Source organism: Pteropus vampyrus, unplaced genomic scaffold, assembly GCF_000151845.1.
Source record: "Pteropus vampyrus isolate Shadow unplaced genomic scaffold, Pvam_2.0 Scaffold16, whole genome shotgun sequence".
NCBI classification, from domain to species: Eukaryota; Metazoa; Chordata; class Mammalia; order Chiroptera; family Pteropodidae; genus Pteropus; species Pteropus vampyrus.
In genome coordinates, this window is record NW_011888797.1 from 7,474,744 (window position 1) to 7,492,951 (window position 18,208).

The 18,208-nt window shown below is 48.5% G+C and overlaps 1 protein-coding gene across 1 annotated transcript in view; it reads right to left on the reverse strand.

The window, feature by feature from the left end:
• Positions 1–18,208, reverse strand: part of LARGE1 (LARGE xylosyl- and glucuronyltransferase 1) — a 387,690-nt gene that overhangs the window by 4,771 nt on the left and 364,711 nt on the right. The window contains exons 12-13 of the mRNA XM_023527353.1: positions 5,425–5,571; positions 56–251 (exon numbers count right to left, since the gene is read on the reverse strand). Of these exons, the coding sequence (XP_023383121.1) occupies positions 56–251; positions 5,425–5,571 (343 nt within the window). The remainder of the gene's footprint in view (positions 1–55; positions 252–5,424; positions 5,572–18,208) is intronic.

The following is an 18,208-nucleotide window of genomic DNA, read 5'->3' on the forward strand; positions in this document are numbered from 1 at the left end:
TCGCCTCCCCGCCCCGCCCCTTCCGCCCAGGTCCATGACATCCCAGTCTCCTTACCTGCGCATCTAGTTCCATGATATGAGCCACCTTGTTCCAACCAAAGCCCACAAACCTCCGGTCATACTCAGGGCAGTCCCGTCTCACGACAACGTACGGCTCAAAATCGGCCTCCCATTCAACCCGGTAAGGCGTGGTGGCGGTCCGCCACTTGGCGAAGTTTGTGGGCGCGTGGCCTTTTGTCCAGACATGGTACCTGGGACACACAGAGAAAAGCCACTGAATGCAAAGAAGGAAGCCGAGCTTTCCAAATGCCGCTGATTTAGAGGAGGAAGAGGTAGGTATGTGCTGATATAGTCCTCGTTGTGGGTTGAATTGTGTCTGCCCCCAGAGTTATGTTGGAGATCTGGCCCCCAGTACCTGTGAATGGGCCCTATTTGGAAAAGGGTTTTTGCACATGTAATCAAGTTAAGATGAGGTCACAGGGGATTAGGGTGGGCTCTAATGGCAAGACTGGTGTCCTTACAGGAAGAGGTAAGTTGAATGCAGAGACACACAGGGAAGAAAACCATGTGAAGACAAAGGCAGAGAATGAAGTGATGCGCCCACATGCCAAGGAACGCCAGGGGTGGATGGTAACCATCTAGAAAGAGGCAGGGGAGGATTATTCTCTAGAGTCTAGCGCCTTCGGCAGCAGCAGGAACCTGCCAACGCCTCAATTTCGGATATCTGGCTTCCAGAACTGTGAGAAAGTAAATTTCTGTTGTTTTAAGTCCCCCAGTTTGCAGTATTTTGTTATGCCAGCCCTATGAAAGTAATCTAGTCTATTATCCACATCCTTCACTACTGAGGGACTCTTACTGTGAAAGGATAAGTGAACTCCCACAGTGCTCAGTGTCATTTATACAGAACTAACTGCAGGTTAGTCTGTACTAGTTACTCCTATCAGAGGCCACTGCGGAAGGCAGAGGTCTAAGGTGACCATCCATGACACTCCCTTTCTAAAATGTTGTCCCCCTGGACGCGGAACCTGTCAATATATCACTCCTGTGATTATGTTCCATTATACGGCAAGAGGAGTTTTTGTAGATGTCATTAAGGTTACTGATTAGCGGAATTTGGAGTAACTGAAAAGGAAGGTCGCTGTGGTGAACCTGACCTCATTGTGCGACCCTTCAGATCTGGGTCTGGAAGAAAGCCAAGAGCCATGTCTAAGCTGTCTACGGGGCCCACATGGCAAAGCAGCAGCGGGAGAATGGTGACTCGCTCACTCCTACAATCACGAGCAGTGAGGCTGAAGGAAGACCACAGGCAGCTTGACCACAGCTGGATTTCAACCAGGCGGGACCCTGAGCAGAGCCTTTGGCCATTCTGTGACCCTCAGAGGCTGTGAGATAATACATTTATATTGTTTTAAGCTTTTAAATTTGTGGTAACTTTTTATGCAGCAATAGGAAATGAATACAATCATATAACAGTGGTAATAAGCTAATATTTATTCAGCACTTATTATGTACTGGTTATATTGTTAATGCTATATCTATAGTTTTAAATTCTTATAAATTACTCAATGTCAAGTTACAAATTGTGAGTGGCGGAGCTGAGACTCAAACCTAGGCAGCCTGGCTCAAGGGCCAGGACCCTCAACCACTGTGCTGGGTTACCTTTCTTATAGGTCACTGTCACCCACACTCTCTGGCTTATAACATATAGAGAGCATGTAGTCAGCGACTGTACACACTAACTTGAATAAATGAATGAGTAATCTTAAAAACTTGAGAAATACCTGAAACAGAAGCCTGTTAGTGGGGCAGGAATATGCCTCTGGGGGCTACAAAGAGATGGTAGGAGGCTGGGAGTCTAGTGAAGCCTAAGAAAAAAGATTTAGGGAAAAAGAACATTCTAGAAAGAAAAGCCTCATAAAATGAAAGCAAGATGAAAGAATGGGAACCCAACAACTTAGCTGTAGGGAGAAAAGAGCTCATAGTCCTGGTGGCATCGCTACTTCAAGGAAGGCTCTCCAAGCAAGTGAGGATGTGTGTGTGTGTGCGTGTGTGCGTGTGCGTGTGTATGTGCATGTGTGTGTGTTCTGTGCAGCTAGCAGGCTCGTCTGGTAGGTGGTGGGGCTACTTCCTTACTTTGGACTTCCCCAAACCCTTGGAGAACCATCCAGTGTGGCCAAATGGGCACTGGCCAACTTTCAGTAAGCTGTGCCGTTGGGGGCCATGGGCAGGCTGGAGGAAGGCAGTGACCTGCGTCTCCAGCTCCACCAATTCAGCACCTGCCACCAAAACCAAATTCACTTGAATGGAAGAAAAATGAAAGGTCCGCAATGCCACTTTAATGGAGTGTGAAAAGGAGGGATATTGCAAGATGTCGAGACTAATCCAGAAATCCGGCCATGGAGGAGGTGACTATCCATTTGTCCTGCTGAACTGGCAGTCTTGACATCTGACCCCCGTGCAAGAAGTGGCCCAGCACAGCCAAGGCCATGAACACATATTAGGTTCAAAGCCTGATGCAGTAGAGCTGCTGGACCGGGGTTCAAATACTGTCTCCGCCACTCGGGAGCCGCGGCCCTCGACGACAAAGCACTTAAACTCAGCTTCACTTTCCTCCTGTGGCAACTGGCAGAAAGATGACCTACCTTGTTGAACTGCTGGGGAGCTAACATGGGAGGATGTCTGTACAGAGCTCGGCGCAGTGCTGGCATCCAGGAGGTAGTTAATAAATGCCAGTTCCCCGACAGGCGGTTCAACCAATGGCTGAAAACCCTGGTTCTGGAGCCAACCTGTCTGGGTTTGCATTCCGTCACTCAGCAGGGGCCCAGAAGTTACTTCACCCCTCTGTTCCTTTGTTTCCTTCTCTTGGGAAAACAGAGATAATAACAATACCTACTTTGTGGATTTATGACCGTTATGTGAATTAAGTTGCATAAAGTACGCGGAGCTGTGTTCGATATACGGTCATTTCTCACAAAATGAAGATACTCTCCTTACTGCCCGCCTTGTTTGCGCCTAGATGTGATGTCGATTCACAGTGATCTTACTCTCGGTGATATCAATGCATTGATGGTCATCTTATTTAACTCCCATCTTTAGAATCTAAACTCTTGGACTATTATAACGTGAAAATGAAGAAAAAGACAGGGGAAGGGCAGGGATGGCCGGGTAAGTTCTGTCCCTCTGGGTGGGGAGGCGGCTTCCATTAGCTCGGCCTGGAAGGCTGACAGCGTGCCAAATGGCTGGTGAGCACGTAACACTGCGAAGTCACCGTTAACCTGCCATTAAAACAAGGCACAGCCTGAAAGTGTTCCGAGGAACCCACGATCAGACCAGGAGACCGGACCCCAAGGCTTGCTGTCTGAGACCATCGACACTAGGTATGCTCCAAACAACAGTGACGAGAGGCTACCTGAGTATACCTTACAGGATGCTACTTAGAAGAGGTTTGGGGGTACTGTGCTTCGAGCAGTAGTTCTCAGACTTGAAAATGTATCAGAATCAACAGGATGACTATTTTCTAACAGTCACGATTTCTGGGTTCGACCCCCGAAGTTTCTGATCCAGTGGCTATAGGGTGGGGTCTGGGACTCTGCATTTCTAACCAGTTCCCAGAGGATGCTGAAGCCCCTGGTCCAGGGATCACGCCCTGAGAAGCGCCACCCTGGGGGACCGGTGGGGGTGTGGACTTCTCATTCCAGGCGCAGTGGGGAGTAGGCTTCGGCTGCTAGGAGGCTTAAGGGTTCATCATTTGGAGAGACGGTGACAAAAAGCAATTTCTAGGAGGGAAGGTCTGTAATTTAGCGCTTGGCATGGTGGCATGCAAGCTGTTGTTGGCCAGAGCAGCAAAATCACGGACACGGCAGGCCAAACCCCAGCTCTCGTGTCCACACGCTTGGCCTTGAAATGAGTTCTCAAATCACCTGGGGATGGAGAGAGAAGGATGGATGCCTCGGAAATCTGTCGGGCTATGGCGTCTGTGGGACATTCAGACTAAGGTTTGGTCCGAAAGTCTCAATTCTCCCTGCAGCTTCAAACACTGATTGGTGAGAACGTTCTGGACTTGAATAGTGGTTGGATGGTATTTAGGTCAAGAGCATAGCCTCTGCAGTTCCTCAAACCTGGGCTGAATCCATGTCTCCCATGTACTATGTGTCTCTGGGGAAGTTAGTTAGCCTCTCGGAGCCTCAGTTTCTTGATGTGTAAAATGGGGATAATAGTATCTGCCTGATAGATTCGTTGTGAGGATTAAATGAACTGATCACACTGCCTGGTACATGGTAGGCACTCAGTAAATGGTAGTTGTTATTATTTCTTTCTTAAAAGAAAGAAGGCTTGGTTTGTGGAGATCTAAATTCTTTCAGGCCACTTCCCAGAATTCTAGACAGAGAAAGCAGGCTGGAGTTCGAGTCCTTGCTCTACCAGGAATCACTCCTCAGTTTACAGGTCTGTATAAAATGTGAAAAAGAATGGTCTCTGAATGGTTCAATGAATAACCGATCTCATAAAGTTATTTTCACAAAATAAAGTTTGAGAAAGCCTTCTAGAAACGTCTAGTAACTTAAATAGTGGTATGAAAACCTCAGTTACTATTACAATTTTTCCATTAAAATTAAGATTGCCTAGAAATGTATGCTTTTTTTTTTTAAGCTCAAAGGAAGTACTGGCCACTTGTATTTTGTTTGGAGGCCTCTCTTTAAAATAGGAGCAGGCAGAAGCGACACCTCTTTCTTCACACTGCTCTGTCAAGAGACCCAGCAGGATTCTGACTTGCTCTAGGGGTGCAGCCATACAGACTCCCTGGTCGCGTGGTAGGGTGGCGCCCCTGTGATGTTCCTGCAGGACCTAGGGGCCCGGGACATGAGGAAAGCGAGTGGTTTGTCTGAAACTGTCACTTGGGCAATAGCAAAGTAAGTTGCCACATGTGGTGTGTCCAATCTTGGAGTCACTCTGACCACTTTAGCTGTTGAAGCTACTGCTTGTGGCCAGTCCCAGGGCTCAGGACCTAATAGGACGGACCACTCACAAAAACAGAAAAAGCAAACAGGAAACAGCAGTCGAACAGGGCGAACCCCACTTAGCTGATGGATGAATGAACAAGCAAACAAAAGAGAGAATTCAGAACCACGAGACAGGAGCAGGATCCTAAACTGAATCATGTACACAAGAATAAGCTGAACTTCCTATTCCTCTCCTTCCATCTGGACACACAATGCCCGTCACCCATGTTCAAAACAAAATACATGGCATGTGGGAAGAGAAGGAACATTCCAAGGACACGGTTTGGGGCCAGGGGTGCTTTTTCTTGGCCTTACATTGGTGTAAGGCGACGACTAAACTTCCGGGCCAACGGCTTTGGAGTTTGGGTTTCCTGCAAGCGAGAAGGCCTCCAGGCACCCCCAGGGGGCAGCAGTGAGGGCCACCCACCTGAATGTGAAGAGAGTCCCCATGTCCAGCATTGACAGCAACTCCGCTTTCGACTTGGGGAACGAGAGCCGGTAGCGCAGCGTCTCAAACGCAGGGACGATCATCGCTTTCTTGGTGTTGGCGAGGTCGAGCTGGATGACGGACTTCCTGAAACGAGAGGGCAGGGAGGTGGTTGGCACAAGCAGGTGTAGGAGAGAAAGCCCAAGACAGCCTCTCAGTTTGAAGACAGGAAAACTGAGGCCCAGGGAGGCCAAGCGGCTTCCCCAATATCACTCTGGATGGCAGAGTAGAACTGCTGTCTCTGCGTCAGAAAACAGTCCTCCTGGAGAAAGAATAGAGGGCAGGCCAGACAGGAGGGCAGGGGGACCCTCCCTCCCTTTTGCAGTGCACGCCCCTGTCAGAACCAGGTACAGTAGGTGGGTCTCCAAGGCTTCACGGGGTGGAGACCACTAGGCTGGCCACGCAGGAGCAGCTATAAAAACATCCGATGAGAATATCACCAAACTGGGCATTTCCAGGTCTCATTTCTGACTCCTCAACCCCTTGAATGCTCCAGACCCTGAGCCTTTAAACTAGCCACATCCACCCCATGCAGCCAGCATCCAGTTCTGGGAGCACGTGTACTAGTGGAAAGTTCTCCATCTTCGTATTCACTCTTGCCTTTGAGCTTGGCCTGCTCTGCTCCTCTGAGAGCCAGTCCCTTTCCCTCTGGATTTGTTTGCCAGTTCCAAGCTCTGTGGTCAGCAGTTACAAAAGGAGAAAGGCCCAGAGATGGCCACAGAGAAGGAGGCATGTAATAAACACAGGCAGAATGTGAATCCTGGCTCTGTGGCTTTACGTCTTGCCATACTAGGCAATTAATTTAGCTTCTCACTACCTCAGGTTTCTCCTCCCTAAAATAGAGCGATATCCTCTCCCTCTTGGAGGTGTCGTGAAAACGGAACAAGGTGACACAAATAAGGCTGGCACACCTGGCACGTGGCAGACTCACGGCAACAAAGGGTCACCAGTACGCTGCAGTGCTGCCATTGTTCCCTGGCTTGATCTTTCAAAACCTCTTTTGGCCATGACCTTGTAATCTCTGAAATAGACAAAGCAGTCTCCCTTGGGGTCATGCGAGGCCCTGGAAGGCGTTTCGCGCAATGCCGGAAGCAGCGGCACTCCGTGGCAATACGGCTGTATTATTAAAGTCACTTGACTCAACGGAGCTTTGAGACCATGCATAAGCGAGGACTAGGGCTGATCTGCAAAGAGCTGTCAGGCTACCCCAGGAAGTAACTGTCAGCCTAGGCCATGGTGGGATGAGAACAGAGTGGCAGTTAAGAAGGACATCAGCAGGGCTTGGTATCAACGAACGAAGAGGGGGAATCTGGACCGGGTCAGAAAAAGAACAGTCTCGGAAACCACCCTTGCTTAAGAGGTCCCACTAGTTCCCAGTGGAGAGAGGATCGTTAAGAGATAGACTGGAATTTGATGTTAGAATCCTCTGAGTATCATTTGTAGTTCACTCTTTATAATGATCCTTAAGTTAACGATCTACTAAATGATACATGGCCCTTGTGTCACTATTTCAGGGGAGAGTCATAAGGGATGACACCAAGATAGAATCTGGGTGAGCTATACTTAGCCGGCTGGAGGACCTGAGGTTCGAGGCAGCCTGTTCTGGCCTGCGTTCTTGTCTCTCTGAACAATGACTTCACAGTTTCCAAACACCCAAGAGGTCCTCGTCCACGGCCAGGCATTCTTTCTCATATAATCCTTCACTCAACATAGGCAGAGCTGGGGCTGGAAATAGAGTGAGAGGCTAGGACGGCTGAACTCTAAGCGGAATGGGCGAGTGTATGCGCAAATACACGATAGAAACGCGGATGTCTCCATCTATAAAAGACTCACATTACTATCACCATCGTGGTTATTCTAGTAGCCACCTCTTCTAGTGCCCAGCTCAAAGATAACTCCCCCGTCTCACGGCCCCTATACATAAGGGCAGCTCCCAGAGCGATGCAGCCCTACAGGAAGCCCTGGTCAGAGCTGAGAGTTCAGAGGTAGACAGCTGACTCAAGCTGAGCAAATCCATTTCTCACTCTTAGAAATCTGAACAGAGATGCAGAGATTTGGAAACCATGGAGCTGACCTGTACTCATATCAGGCGGCCCTCTAGAAGCTTCTGAAATTCTGCTGCAGAGGGGTCCAGAGCTGCCTGGGTTTTAAGTATGGTCTCGAGTGTTGGTTTTACAGATCCTGGGTTGATCTCATACGATTTACCACTCAACTGTTTTGGGGTTTGTCTTCCTTTAATTTCTTTTTATCTTAATTACGCCGCCTACGTCTGGTTTCTGTTGCCTGCAACCAAACGACCCTGACCGACAGTGCAAGGCTGAGCGAGTAGAGCCGGTGAGCGGCACCCTGACCAAGAGGAGTCCTAGGAAGCCTTCTCTCTCTCTGCACAGAAAGCACAGTGCTTCCTGCAAACTCCCTTTAATCTCACGGAAACACCAACTGCCATGAAAATGGGTTTGTCACCAGACAGGTCCATTTCAGACTCAATAAAGTGGTTTCGGGGTGACGCCCCTGAGCACGTCTGCTCACTGAGGTGAGAGCCTGGGCCTTCTGTCCTGTCTGGTCGGTACGACCCACCCTGGCTGGGGCTTGCCGACCTCCTAGGGTTGTATAATTTGCTGCCGCCACTTATCTGGAAAACAAGTCCTGCAGCGGATGGAGCGTTTCAAATGCAGGATCTTCTGGAAACGGAGGGGCAGTCTGGTGAGGTGAGAGCCCAGAAACCTGAATTCTGGAGTCAGCTCTGACAAGCTGAGTGGCTTTGGGTCACTTCATTCATCCCTCTCAGGTCATTAAATGCAGATTATCAAGACTGAAAATTTTGGAAGGCGGTCTGATAAGAGTAGCAGTCAGACTGACCTGGTTTCTACCTCTGACTCCACCGCTCGCCCTGGGCAAGTCTCTTTATCCATTCTGAGTCTCAGAGTTCATGCTCTTGTTAAACATTTTGACAAAAAAAAAAGCACAAGAGCGTGTGGAAGAGCTTGATGCCACGCCTGGCATACATTAAACACTGAACATGGGGTGGTTGCTGCCCAGCTAGGGTGGTTCTTTGTATGCGTCAACTGGGCTAGGCTACGATGCCCAGCTGTTTGGTTGGAAATTTGTCTAGTTGTTGCTGTGAAGTACTTTGTGGATGTAATGAACATTTACGATCAATTGACTTTAAAGAATGGCCCTCACCCTCAATGCAGGTGGGCCTCATCCAATCAGTTGAAGGCCTTCAGAGCAAAAACTGAACTTTGCTGGAAAAAAAGGCATTCTGCCTCAAAACTATAACATAGAAATTCTGCTTCCATTTCCAGCCTATGGGCCTGTCCTATGGATTCAGACTTGCCAATCCCCATAATTCCTTAAAATAACTCTCTATCCATCCATTCATGCATCCATTCACCCAGCTGGTTCTGTTTCTCTGGAGAACCCCGATTGATACATTGTCCTTGCTTCTTGTCCAAAACCCTATCAAAAATATTTACAAACCTACTACAGTATTTTTGGACCAAATAACTCTTAAAAGAAACCTTAGGTATCTACTGAAGTAATTCACATCCCTGCTCATATAATGGAAAGCAAAGCAAATACAAGTGATTCGGAGCCAGCCACGTTCGAATTCTCTCTGTCACCCTCTCTTCCCATCTTGGGCACTATGCTCAAATTCTCCTGGTCACAGGGTCCCCATCTGTAACATGGAGATGATAACGCTTATCTCTTGTCAATCAGGGTTGCTGTCAGGTTGAATCACTTTACAGCCTGACAACTGATTAACAAATGAGTCCTCTCCCTCTTTCTTGGGTCAGCGCACGGCGGGGGCTGGGGTGGCGGGGAGCCTACGGCAAGAAATGGAGAGAGAGCAGGGGACTCAGAAAAGGCAACGGATGGCTGACACCGGGGCAGATTTCTGGCGTGCCAGCCCACTTGTCTATGGAAAGAGTTTATCAGATCTCAGTCTCCAGCCAGCTGAGTCCTTCCTCATGTCAAAAACTGTTCAGGTGTTCCTGACAGAGCACATTCTCTCCTTCTGGTCAGTGGAGCTGACCGGAAGGAGGGCTGTGAGCCGGGCAACGCCTATATTTGAAGACCCCAGTCTCCTCTCTTGTGTATCTTCCTCCTTCGGCCTCTCCTCTCAGCTTACCCAAGTGTGTACACAGTTCATAGCCCATGTTGCTCCCACCTGGTAGGACAGGTGAGCGGGGGAGGGAATGTGAGTGAGCATCTGGCTTCTGGTGCCAGCTGACGGGGTGGAGGTGGCAGACTAGAGGCTCTTATGGGGGCTCAGTGTTAAGTCAAAAGAACAGCATAAAAGGATAGGCTGTTAGGTAGATGGGCTTCCTGGAGTTTAAAATGACCAAACCTCGAGACTGGTCCCGGAAGTTTATACCATGTGCACACACAGGCACACACGCACCCTCTCTCTCTCCAGCTCTCTCTTTAATTCCATCCTTTGCCTTAGTGGGTAGGTCTCTGTCACCAGGGAAACAGCCCAGGTACCTGGCATGAAGAGATGATGAGAAAATGTCTCAGAGAAATGAGAAAGAGGGACACACAGCACAGCTCTTATGACTTCACCCGATCAGGGGTGAAGCGAGGCCTCTGGGGCCAGGCTGCTGAGGTTTGCGCCCTGGCTAATGACTTAACCTCTTGGGTCCACAGTTTCTGTATCTGTGAAGATGGGGATGATGATAGCAGCATGGATCTCAGAGGGTGTTTGTGGGGACCAAATGATATAAAGAAAAATGAGAAAGCACAGCCGAGTTTAAAGAGAGAGAAGCAGTTTTGGAATTATCTCCTGTTTGGGTCTGTCTATACTGTGGGGAGACGGGGGTGGGGCAAACTCAGATGTGTGCCGGGCCAGGCCAGTGATGTGTGGGCCGGTGGGGACAAGGCAGGCAGGATGGTCAGTGCTGGGGAGACAAAAGGGGGGAGAAGGGCAGGAGACGGGACGACTCGGGGGGCCATGAGCAGCATCTTTATGCTCTTTGACTCCAGCTGCACAGCTATGCATGGGTTCTCATACAGATGTGGCCAGATATTCTGATGTTTTAAGAAAAGCCAACTAAAATTATTTTCAACACACTTGAGGGCTGGATCTCTCTTAGGGGACGCCAGTTTGAAGGGAGGCTGAATAGGGAGACAAAGAGCATAATCTTTTAAATCAGGGGATGTAAGTCCTATCTTAACTCTATACTTCACTAATGGTGTAATCACGGGCAACTTTCTGAACTCTTGTTTCCTTATCTTAATACTAATAAATACGTCACAGTTTTGGTTATTAAGAGAACTAAGATGATATACTCATTCATTCATAAATATTTATGAAGCCAGACATAGATATCGGGTAGAGAGCTGAATGAACAGATATGACCTCGGTCTTTACAGAGCTCAAAGTGCAGGGAGACAGAGCGCAGACTCTCTGATGCAGTCAGAGAAGCTCCCATCACTCAGCTGTATTCTGACAAAGAAGCAGGAGTTAGCTAGTCAGGAGACGGGGTCCTAGGTATTTGCAAAGCTTTGGAAATAAGAAAGCATGTAAGGTTTGGAGAAGTGTATTTCTTAGAGCATCCCTGGTACATTTTAGGTGGTCAGTAAATGGTCATAAAAGTGCTTACATGTGTTCAGTATTCATTGCACTTAGGGCTTTATATACATTACTTCTTTAATCATTGCCACCTATAAGTTATGAGTATTCCCAGTTTACTGATGAAGACGTTAAAACTAAGAGGTTAAATAAACAGAGCTAGTAGCTATTATCATCATCATCATCATCATCGTCGTCATCGTCATCATTGTCATCGTCATCGTCATTGTATTAACTTAGACTGCACCAGCTTAGAAATAACCTGGAACGATCAAAAATCATAGAATCTATTTGATTCAGGCCAGCAATGTCACCCTCGTTGTCAGATCAAACAGACTTCTTCCCCATTCTCATCTTTCTTGACATCTCTCTGCATTTGGTGCTAAAGACCACTCCCTCTGTCCTTAGCTTGAGAACACCACCCCAGAATTCTGGAGAGCATCTCCCCACTCTCTCTGGCTTTGATCAGGGTTATTGCTTTGTGCATCAGCCCTGTGGATGCTGGTTACCCTTCAGGTACCCCTTGTTGTCTCTCCTCCTTGGGCAGGGTGGGGAACCGCAAGCTCTGCCCATGTTAGCTTCTGCTCCCGAAACAGAATTGGCCGAGCTGACTTCTGTGTGGAAGCGCCATGAACGGCGAGGCTGACGCTGACAAGTGACAAGCTGCTGGGAGCCACGGGGCGAAGGCGCTGGGGCTGCTGTCGGAACGCCAGGCGAGAATGAGGCTTATCGCCTCTCAGAGCCTTGGATTTCCACGGCCCAGTCCACAGCGTCCAATGTCAGAGAGCCGTCTTTTAATCAAATCCGGGTTGTAAGGAATCCAAGCTCTCCTCATTCAGGTTCCCAGGGACATACACGAAAGTTATGTTAAAAGGGGATGGAAGGAGGGGAGCCGCGCTGGAGTGTCCATCTGTTTCAGAAACTGCAACAGCATCACTCTTTTGCTGGAGGCTTTGCGAGCAGCCGGCGAGAGGAGCGTGCCTCCCTGCACCTCCCTTGCCCACCTCTGCTGACCTGGAGGTGTCCCTTTTGATGACGGGCCTGCATCTTCTTTGGGACTGGTTCATCCTGGGCTATTTCTGTCACTGGGGATGGCAGGTGGTGGCAGAGGGGATAACATACAGGTTGCCTGCTTAGGTCCCTATGAGCTCTGCTGGGCTTGAGGTCAGGTGAGCCTTGTTTGGGCCTGTGTTTCTAACTCTGGTCCAGTTCCAGGCACACAGTAGGCACCCGATAAACGTACAGGGAATCAATGTGTAGTTGTCGTATGTGGCAGAGAGGATGGTCCTGTGAAGGGTGCCTTTTGGGGAAAAAACAGAGCTGGATTGTTTCATAGTTCTGCCACGCAAATACATAGGGCCTTTGGACAAGTTTATCTTCTGCATTTTAATCTTCTCACTTGAATAACGGGAATTAGAGCACTTATCATTGACTAAGTTGCCATAAAAAGATAACGTGCGTCACGTGCCCAGCACAGTGCCTGGTACACGGAGGGCACTTGTCAACGGGTGTTTCTTCCTTCCTGGGTCCTTCGCAGACTGCCTGCCTGTGCATTTGTGTTCTCCTGTGATGCTGCTGCTCACAGGAGGGATCCGTGCCATTGGGGCGATCCCTGTTTTAAGAGAAAGCTGACGCTCGGGTCTGAGCTCTATCTATACTGTCCAGATTTCGGCTTATTGCTAGAACTAGTGGGAGTGGGGCAGAGTGAACCAGTGAGGGAGCTGACAGATGGCGAGCAGCAGCAGTGCTAAAGTGGCCACGGATAAAATCAATCAGCGAGGGGCAAGGAAGGGCGTCCACGCATGCACGTGTGCGTGTGTGCACGTGACTCAGGGAGGCTATGAGAAGCCCCGCTGTCTCTACCTGCCCCACACCCCGAAATGGCCTAGCTTCACTAGTACTCGATGCAGGCACGGCTGTCATCCACGGCAATGGCAGACGACCTGAAAAACACCTCTGCAGGCTCAGCCACCTACCTCCGGGCAGACAGGAAGGAACAGAGGTGAGCTGTGCCTGTCTGCTCTGGTGACGGTGGAGGCACAGCCCACCCCAGCCCTTTCTGCACATCCCTGAACTGGAGGCCAGGTAAGAAGGTTTGCTCGGATTCTATCACAGTTGCCTAGGAAATGAGTTCCTGGAAGACGGGCTGTCAGGAGGTGTGTGGGGACAAGAGCCGGGCCTTGCAAACGAGGGAGATAGGGCTGCCCACAGGACGTGTAAACGGAAAACACACACATAATAAATGAGGTCAGAGGTGTGCAGTCACCTGGAGAGCCTGGCAAGGGCTGTGCTCCTAAACTGATGGCATTAACGTATCCAGAGGGACAGCCTGTCTGTCAGGGTGGATGGAGTAGGAGAGAAAGAAAAGCTAAGCATGAGCTCTGGGGGTAAATTAAAAGAGAAAAAAAAAAAGCTGTAGTTTATGGTGTCACGCTCTGTGCCCGGGACTCTGCATTCATTACCTTACGTGATTCTCAACATCCCTATTCACCCCTCTTTAATTACCCCATTGTCCTGATGTTTACTGCTAGCGGCCACGGACAGCTAAGCATCGGGGAGCGCTTTCTCTGTGCTTGGCACTGTGTTACGTGCTGGCTGGGGGTCTTGGGAGGGGCGGATGAAGCTCCAAGATTAGGAAGATGGCTCTGGGCACACAGCCTGGATTCAGGCCCTACCTGGACACTCCTGAGCAGGTTACATGTTTGTGCCACAGTTCTCTCCTCTGCGAGCTGCAGCTACTATCGGTACCTGGGCTGTGGGGTTTTGTGAGGATTAAATGGATTGTCTCGTGGAGAGGTTATGACAGTTTTCCAATGCATAGAAGGCACTTGATAAACACCATCTGTGATGATGATCGTGGCCATCATGACAATTGGATCTATAAACAGGGTAAGCATAGAACGCTGTTGGAGAAGCCCAGGATAAGCTAGCTGTGCCTGTGAGCTTGTTACTTAAGCTAAACAACCTTAACTATACAATGAATTATGAGGTTAAATGACAAAATACATGTGAAAATGCTTGCAACAGTGCCTGGCACATAGTAAGCGCTCAATAAATGTTAAATGTTCTATATAGTTAAGATTAAGATGACGCATTGACCTAAGGAAATGCCACCTGGTCATGTCCTTTGGCAGGCAGCCAGCTGGTGCCACTTCTACTGGCCTTGTTCAAATTCCTCCACTCATCCAACAAGTATTTACAGAGAGGCCATTATGTGCCAGGGGAAATGAGATGAGAGACCCTGGGAAGAACAGAACGCAACTGAAATCTGTCATTCCTGTCCACTGTCAGAACATGGTCTCTGCCCGGGCTGGCACGTTTGTCCCCTGGAAAGCCAAGGCAACATCTGCAAAGCAAAGCAGAGCTGCCCTCAGCTTCAGGCCTTGAACCAAGATGAGGATTCTGCGGGGTCAGTGAAAGAGGCGAGGAACCGGCCGGTCTCATGGACCAGCTGTTGTGTCCCCAGCTGAGGGGAACTGAGGGCTGCTGTTCCCACCTCTGCTCCCTCTGTTATTCTGGAACATTCCTGGAATGTGCCATGATAGTTCATGCCTTTACACGTATGAGTCCTTCAAGCCTGAACTCAACTCTCATCTCTCTTTGAGGCCTTCCCTGCCCACCCACACTGGGTTACCTGCCTGCGAGCCTGAGCTCCTAGATCTTTTATCTCTGTATCTATAAGGATCACAAGAAGAGAAGCAGCGGCCCCTCCCACTGCGGTGCCCCCTAAATGGGGGAACGGAGCAGGAACCTGGCCTGCTCTGCTCACTGTGACAGTGTCTGGCCACAGCGGGCATGTGATGCATATCTTCATGCCATAAGAATGTTCCATGCATTTTGGTAGGTGTTTTCAAATACTGTTATACTTAATCTTCTCAGGATCTTAAGAGGGAAGAAATGATGTGATCCCCGTTTCACAGATGAAGAAAGTTAGAGAAGCTAAGTACTCTTTCCAGGGTCAAGTAAGTGAGGAGTAAGAGCACTCAGCATTAAACAAAGGTCTGAACATGCAGCGCACTGCCTGGTACATAGTAGGCGCTCACTAAATATTTTCTAAGTATTATAGTTTCTCATTTTATAAGAAAGAAAACTGAGATGGTTTAATGAAGTGACCGGGGCTGTACTCATGGTGGCAGGGTTTGCAACGGTTGGGGGTTGGGGGTGTGGGCGGGTGCCTGGCAAATGAGTCCAATACTGAGTCCAGTGTGTATGCCATAGGACAGAAAATTCACTCTTGCTGAGTGCCTACTATACCCCCACAAGAGGCTATTATTAGCCCCTTCATTGACTGAGGAAACAGAGGGTTGAGGAGACTAAATGAGCTTCTCTAAGGCACATAATACTTGATATGTGTGCCAGAACCTGAATTCAAAAGCAGGTCTGCCGTGCCTCGCTGAATTTCACTTGACATTTCTGGAATCAAGAGAGAAAGCTGCACATTTCTAAGCTCATTCTTTAGAAGAAAAAGTGAAAGGGTGCGAGAGAGACTTCAGTGAACCTCTGCAGCTATGTCCATGCATATAACTGATTTAATTATTTTCCAATGGATCTGTTTGCTTTTGCTGTAATATTAGCTGGTTGCTAAGCAACTGCTCAGGGAGCTAGGAAGCTGAACTTTTTCTGGTACCCAGGCAGGCCCCAAAAAGAGTGACATGAGTAAGTGTTTGGGGGGTCCAACGAGAGGGCTGCCAATCAGCCTGCATCCGGGGGTTTCAGAGCGATTTGGCTCTTTCCGTAAGTGAGCAGGCTGTCATAGAGGGAAGGCTCCCTTCCTCCTCTGACGCTAAGATTTAACCTCTCCATCACCTCGGTTTGGTCACCTGTAATAATACCTTATGGAGAAGTGTGAAGGATACAAGTGACACATACAAAGCAGCTGGCAGTTGCTGGTACGTAAGGCTCGATAAATTAAAACTATCATCATTTTAAATATTAATAGTTTAACAGTGTTTGGTTAGAGCATTTTGTTGGAATAGGTCTATGCTGAAGAAGTCAGTCTCTAGAAGGGTCTACTGGCCTTTTGGGGTCCATGGCCACTTCAGTAAACAATACCCTTAACCTCATCCCAAACCAATGCTATGTCACTGGTCACGAAACACATCTACTTTTAGTGTCTGGATCAGAAACAAATCCATCCCACTCTCTGGAAAAAGTATTCCTTAAGCCAATATGTTTATCTTCGTATCAAAAGGACAGTGTATACTTATTTGGGGCTTCTGATAGAATAATATTACTTCTTAGTTCTCAAAATTCTGGTGCCTAGGAATTACCTAGGTGAGAGGTCACAGACTAGTGGTGTGGAGTTGGGGTGGGAGGTACCATCCAGCCTGAAGACATGTTGTCTGGTTCAACAGTGTTTTTTTTTTTTTTTTTAAAATTAGTTGTCAATATTAAAAATTAAAGCACATCAACATCTAGATTTCTAGGCCCTCTTGAAAAACATGAAGCTCTTAGCCCTGCCCTCTGCTTCCAAACCGGGGTGGAGAGATGCTGGCTGCCTGAGAGGAAGGCTGTGGTCTCTCTAGCGAATGACACTCAGCATTCTTGGCTCCTTTAGGCCAAGGTCATGGCCCCTGTGAACATCTGAGTTTATTGACTCCTGATATAAGTCTGTTCCTTCATTTTACAATGAAAAGAAGAGAATTGCTGAAAGTCATACAGTTCACTATGGCACAGAGGGTGAGCTGGAGCAAGGATTCTGGGGGCTCAGCCGGCGCCCCATCTACCATGACACTCCAAGTCAATACCATGATATCCTCCTCAGTACAAGAAGGACGTGGGCACAGCCAAACAACTGAGAGGAGCCAGCAAGAGAAACAGGCCAAAAGCAGGCTGGACTTCCAGGCGGTACCGGCATCTCATGGGGTAACATTTGAAAGAGCTTCCCTTTCAGAGTCCAGATACTTTTGTAGACAGTTACTGATTTCAGCTGCCGAATCTCTCCCTGGTCTGTCTACCTGTCTCTGCTGCTACTTCTGATTCCTTTGCCTCCATCATCTCTCGCCTGGATTAATGCAGCAGTCCCCTAACTCATCTCACTCTGGTCCTACTGATCGTGATCCTTCCATGACGGGACCACCATGCTCTTCCTTACGTGCACACCTAGTCATGTCATTCTCTCAGGGACTTTCTGTTGCCCCCTGCCCCACGAAATCCAAATTCCTTAGCATATTTTACGAGAAGTACTGCAGGACCCATCCTGGCCTACATGCTTGACCACGTCAACAACAGATCTCTGTGTCTAGCTGGAACGTTGCCACCAATACTGGCTAACTCCAGCTCAGCCTTCAGGCCTCTGCTCAGATCTAACTTCTTCAGGACCAACTTCCCTAAGCTCCTTCCACCCTCAGCTCAGGTTAATAACACACAGACACCCCATCACAGTACCTAAAGAACGTGTATCTTCAATTGTTTTGTTTTTTCCTTCTTTCTATAAGCTCTGTGATTCACAGTTCCTATTTATGTGGTTCACAGATATGTGAGCACATAGTAGGTACCTTGTAAATGTTTACCTACCCAATGAACAAAAAGATGAATAGATACTATGGATGGAGGAGAAGAAAATTCAGGACGGTCACACTATCTTTCCAGTCTAGATGGGCAAGGCACTCTACCTCTCTGGTCTCGACTTCTACATATGCACTAAATGAAGACCAGGCAAGTTCATTTATTCTGAACTCAGCGTCCCTGGACTTCTACAGGGCCCATGAAGACAGGAATGGAGATTCAGGGACAACATGCAATATTTTAGAACCGCTGAACCATACACACCATGATAAGGTAGCTAAGGCCAACCAAAACGTCAGGCGACTCTGCATTACGAAAATGTTAATTAATGGGTACACCGGGCACCTCACATGGACTAAGGTCTTGATCAGTAACACATTTGGTCAATACAACACGGGAAGACAATGTAAAAACACAGTCTGCTCGTGTGTGATCTTTTTCACAATATGATGCCACAAGGTAAAATAATAAAATGGTGCTTGGATGGGGAGAGTAGAGAACTCAGACTCCTAAGATGGGGTCAGGTCGCTCTTCCCATGGAAGGGCCCCAGAAGGATGGACGATGGCCCTCTCTCTTCTTGGTCAAGGTGGCCCCGGCCCGCCACCTGTTCCTTTGGGAGCCCTGCCTGACATCCGGAGCCT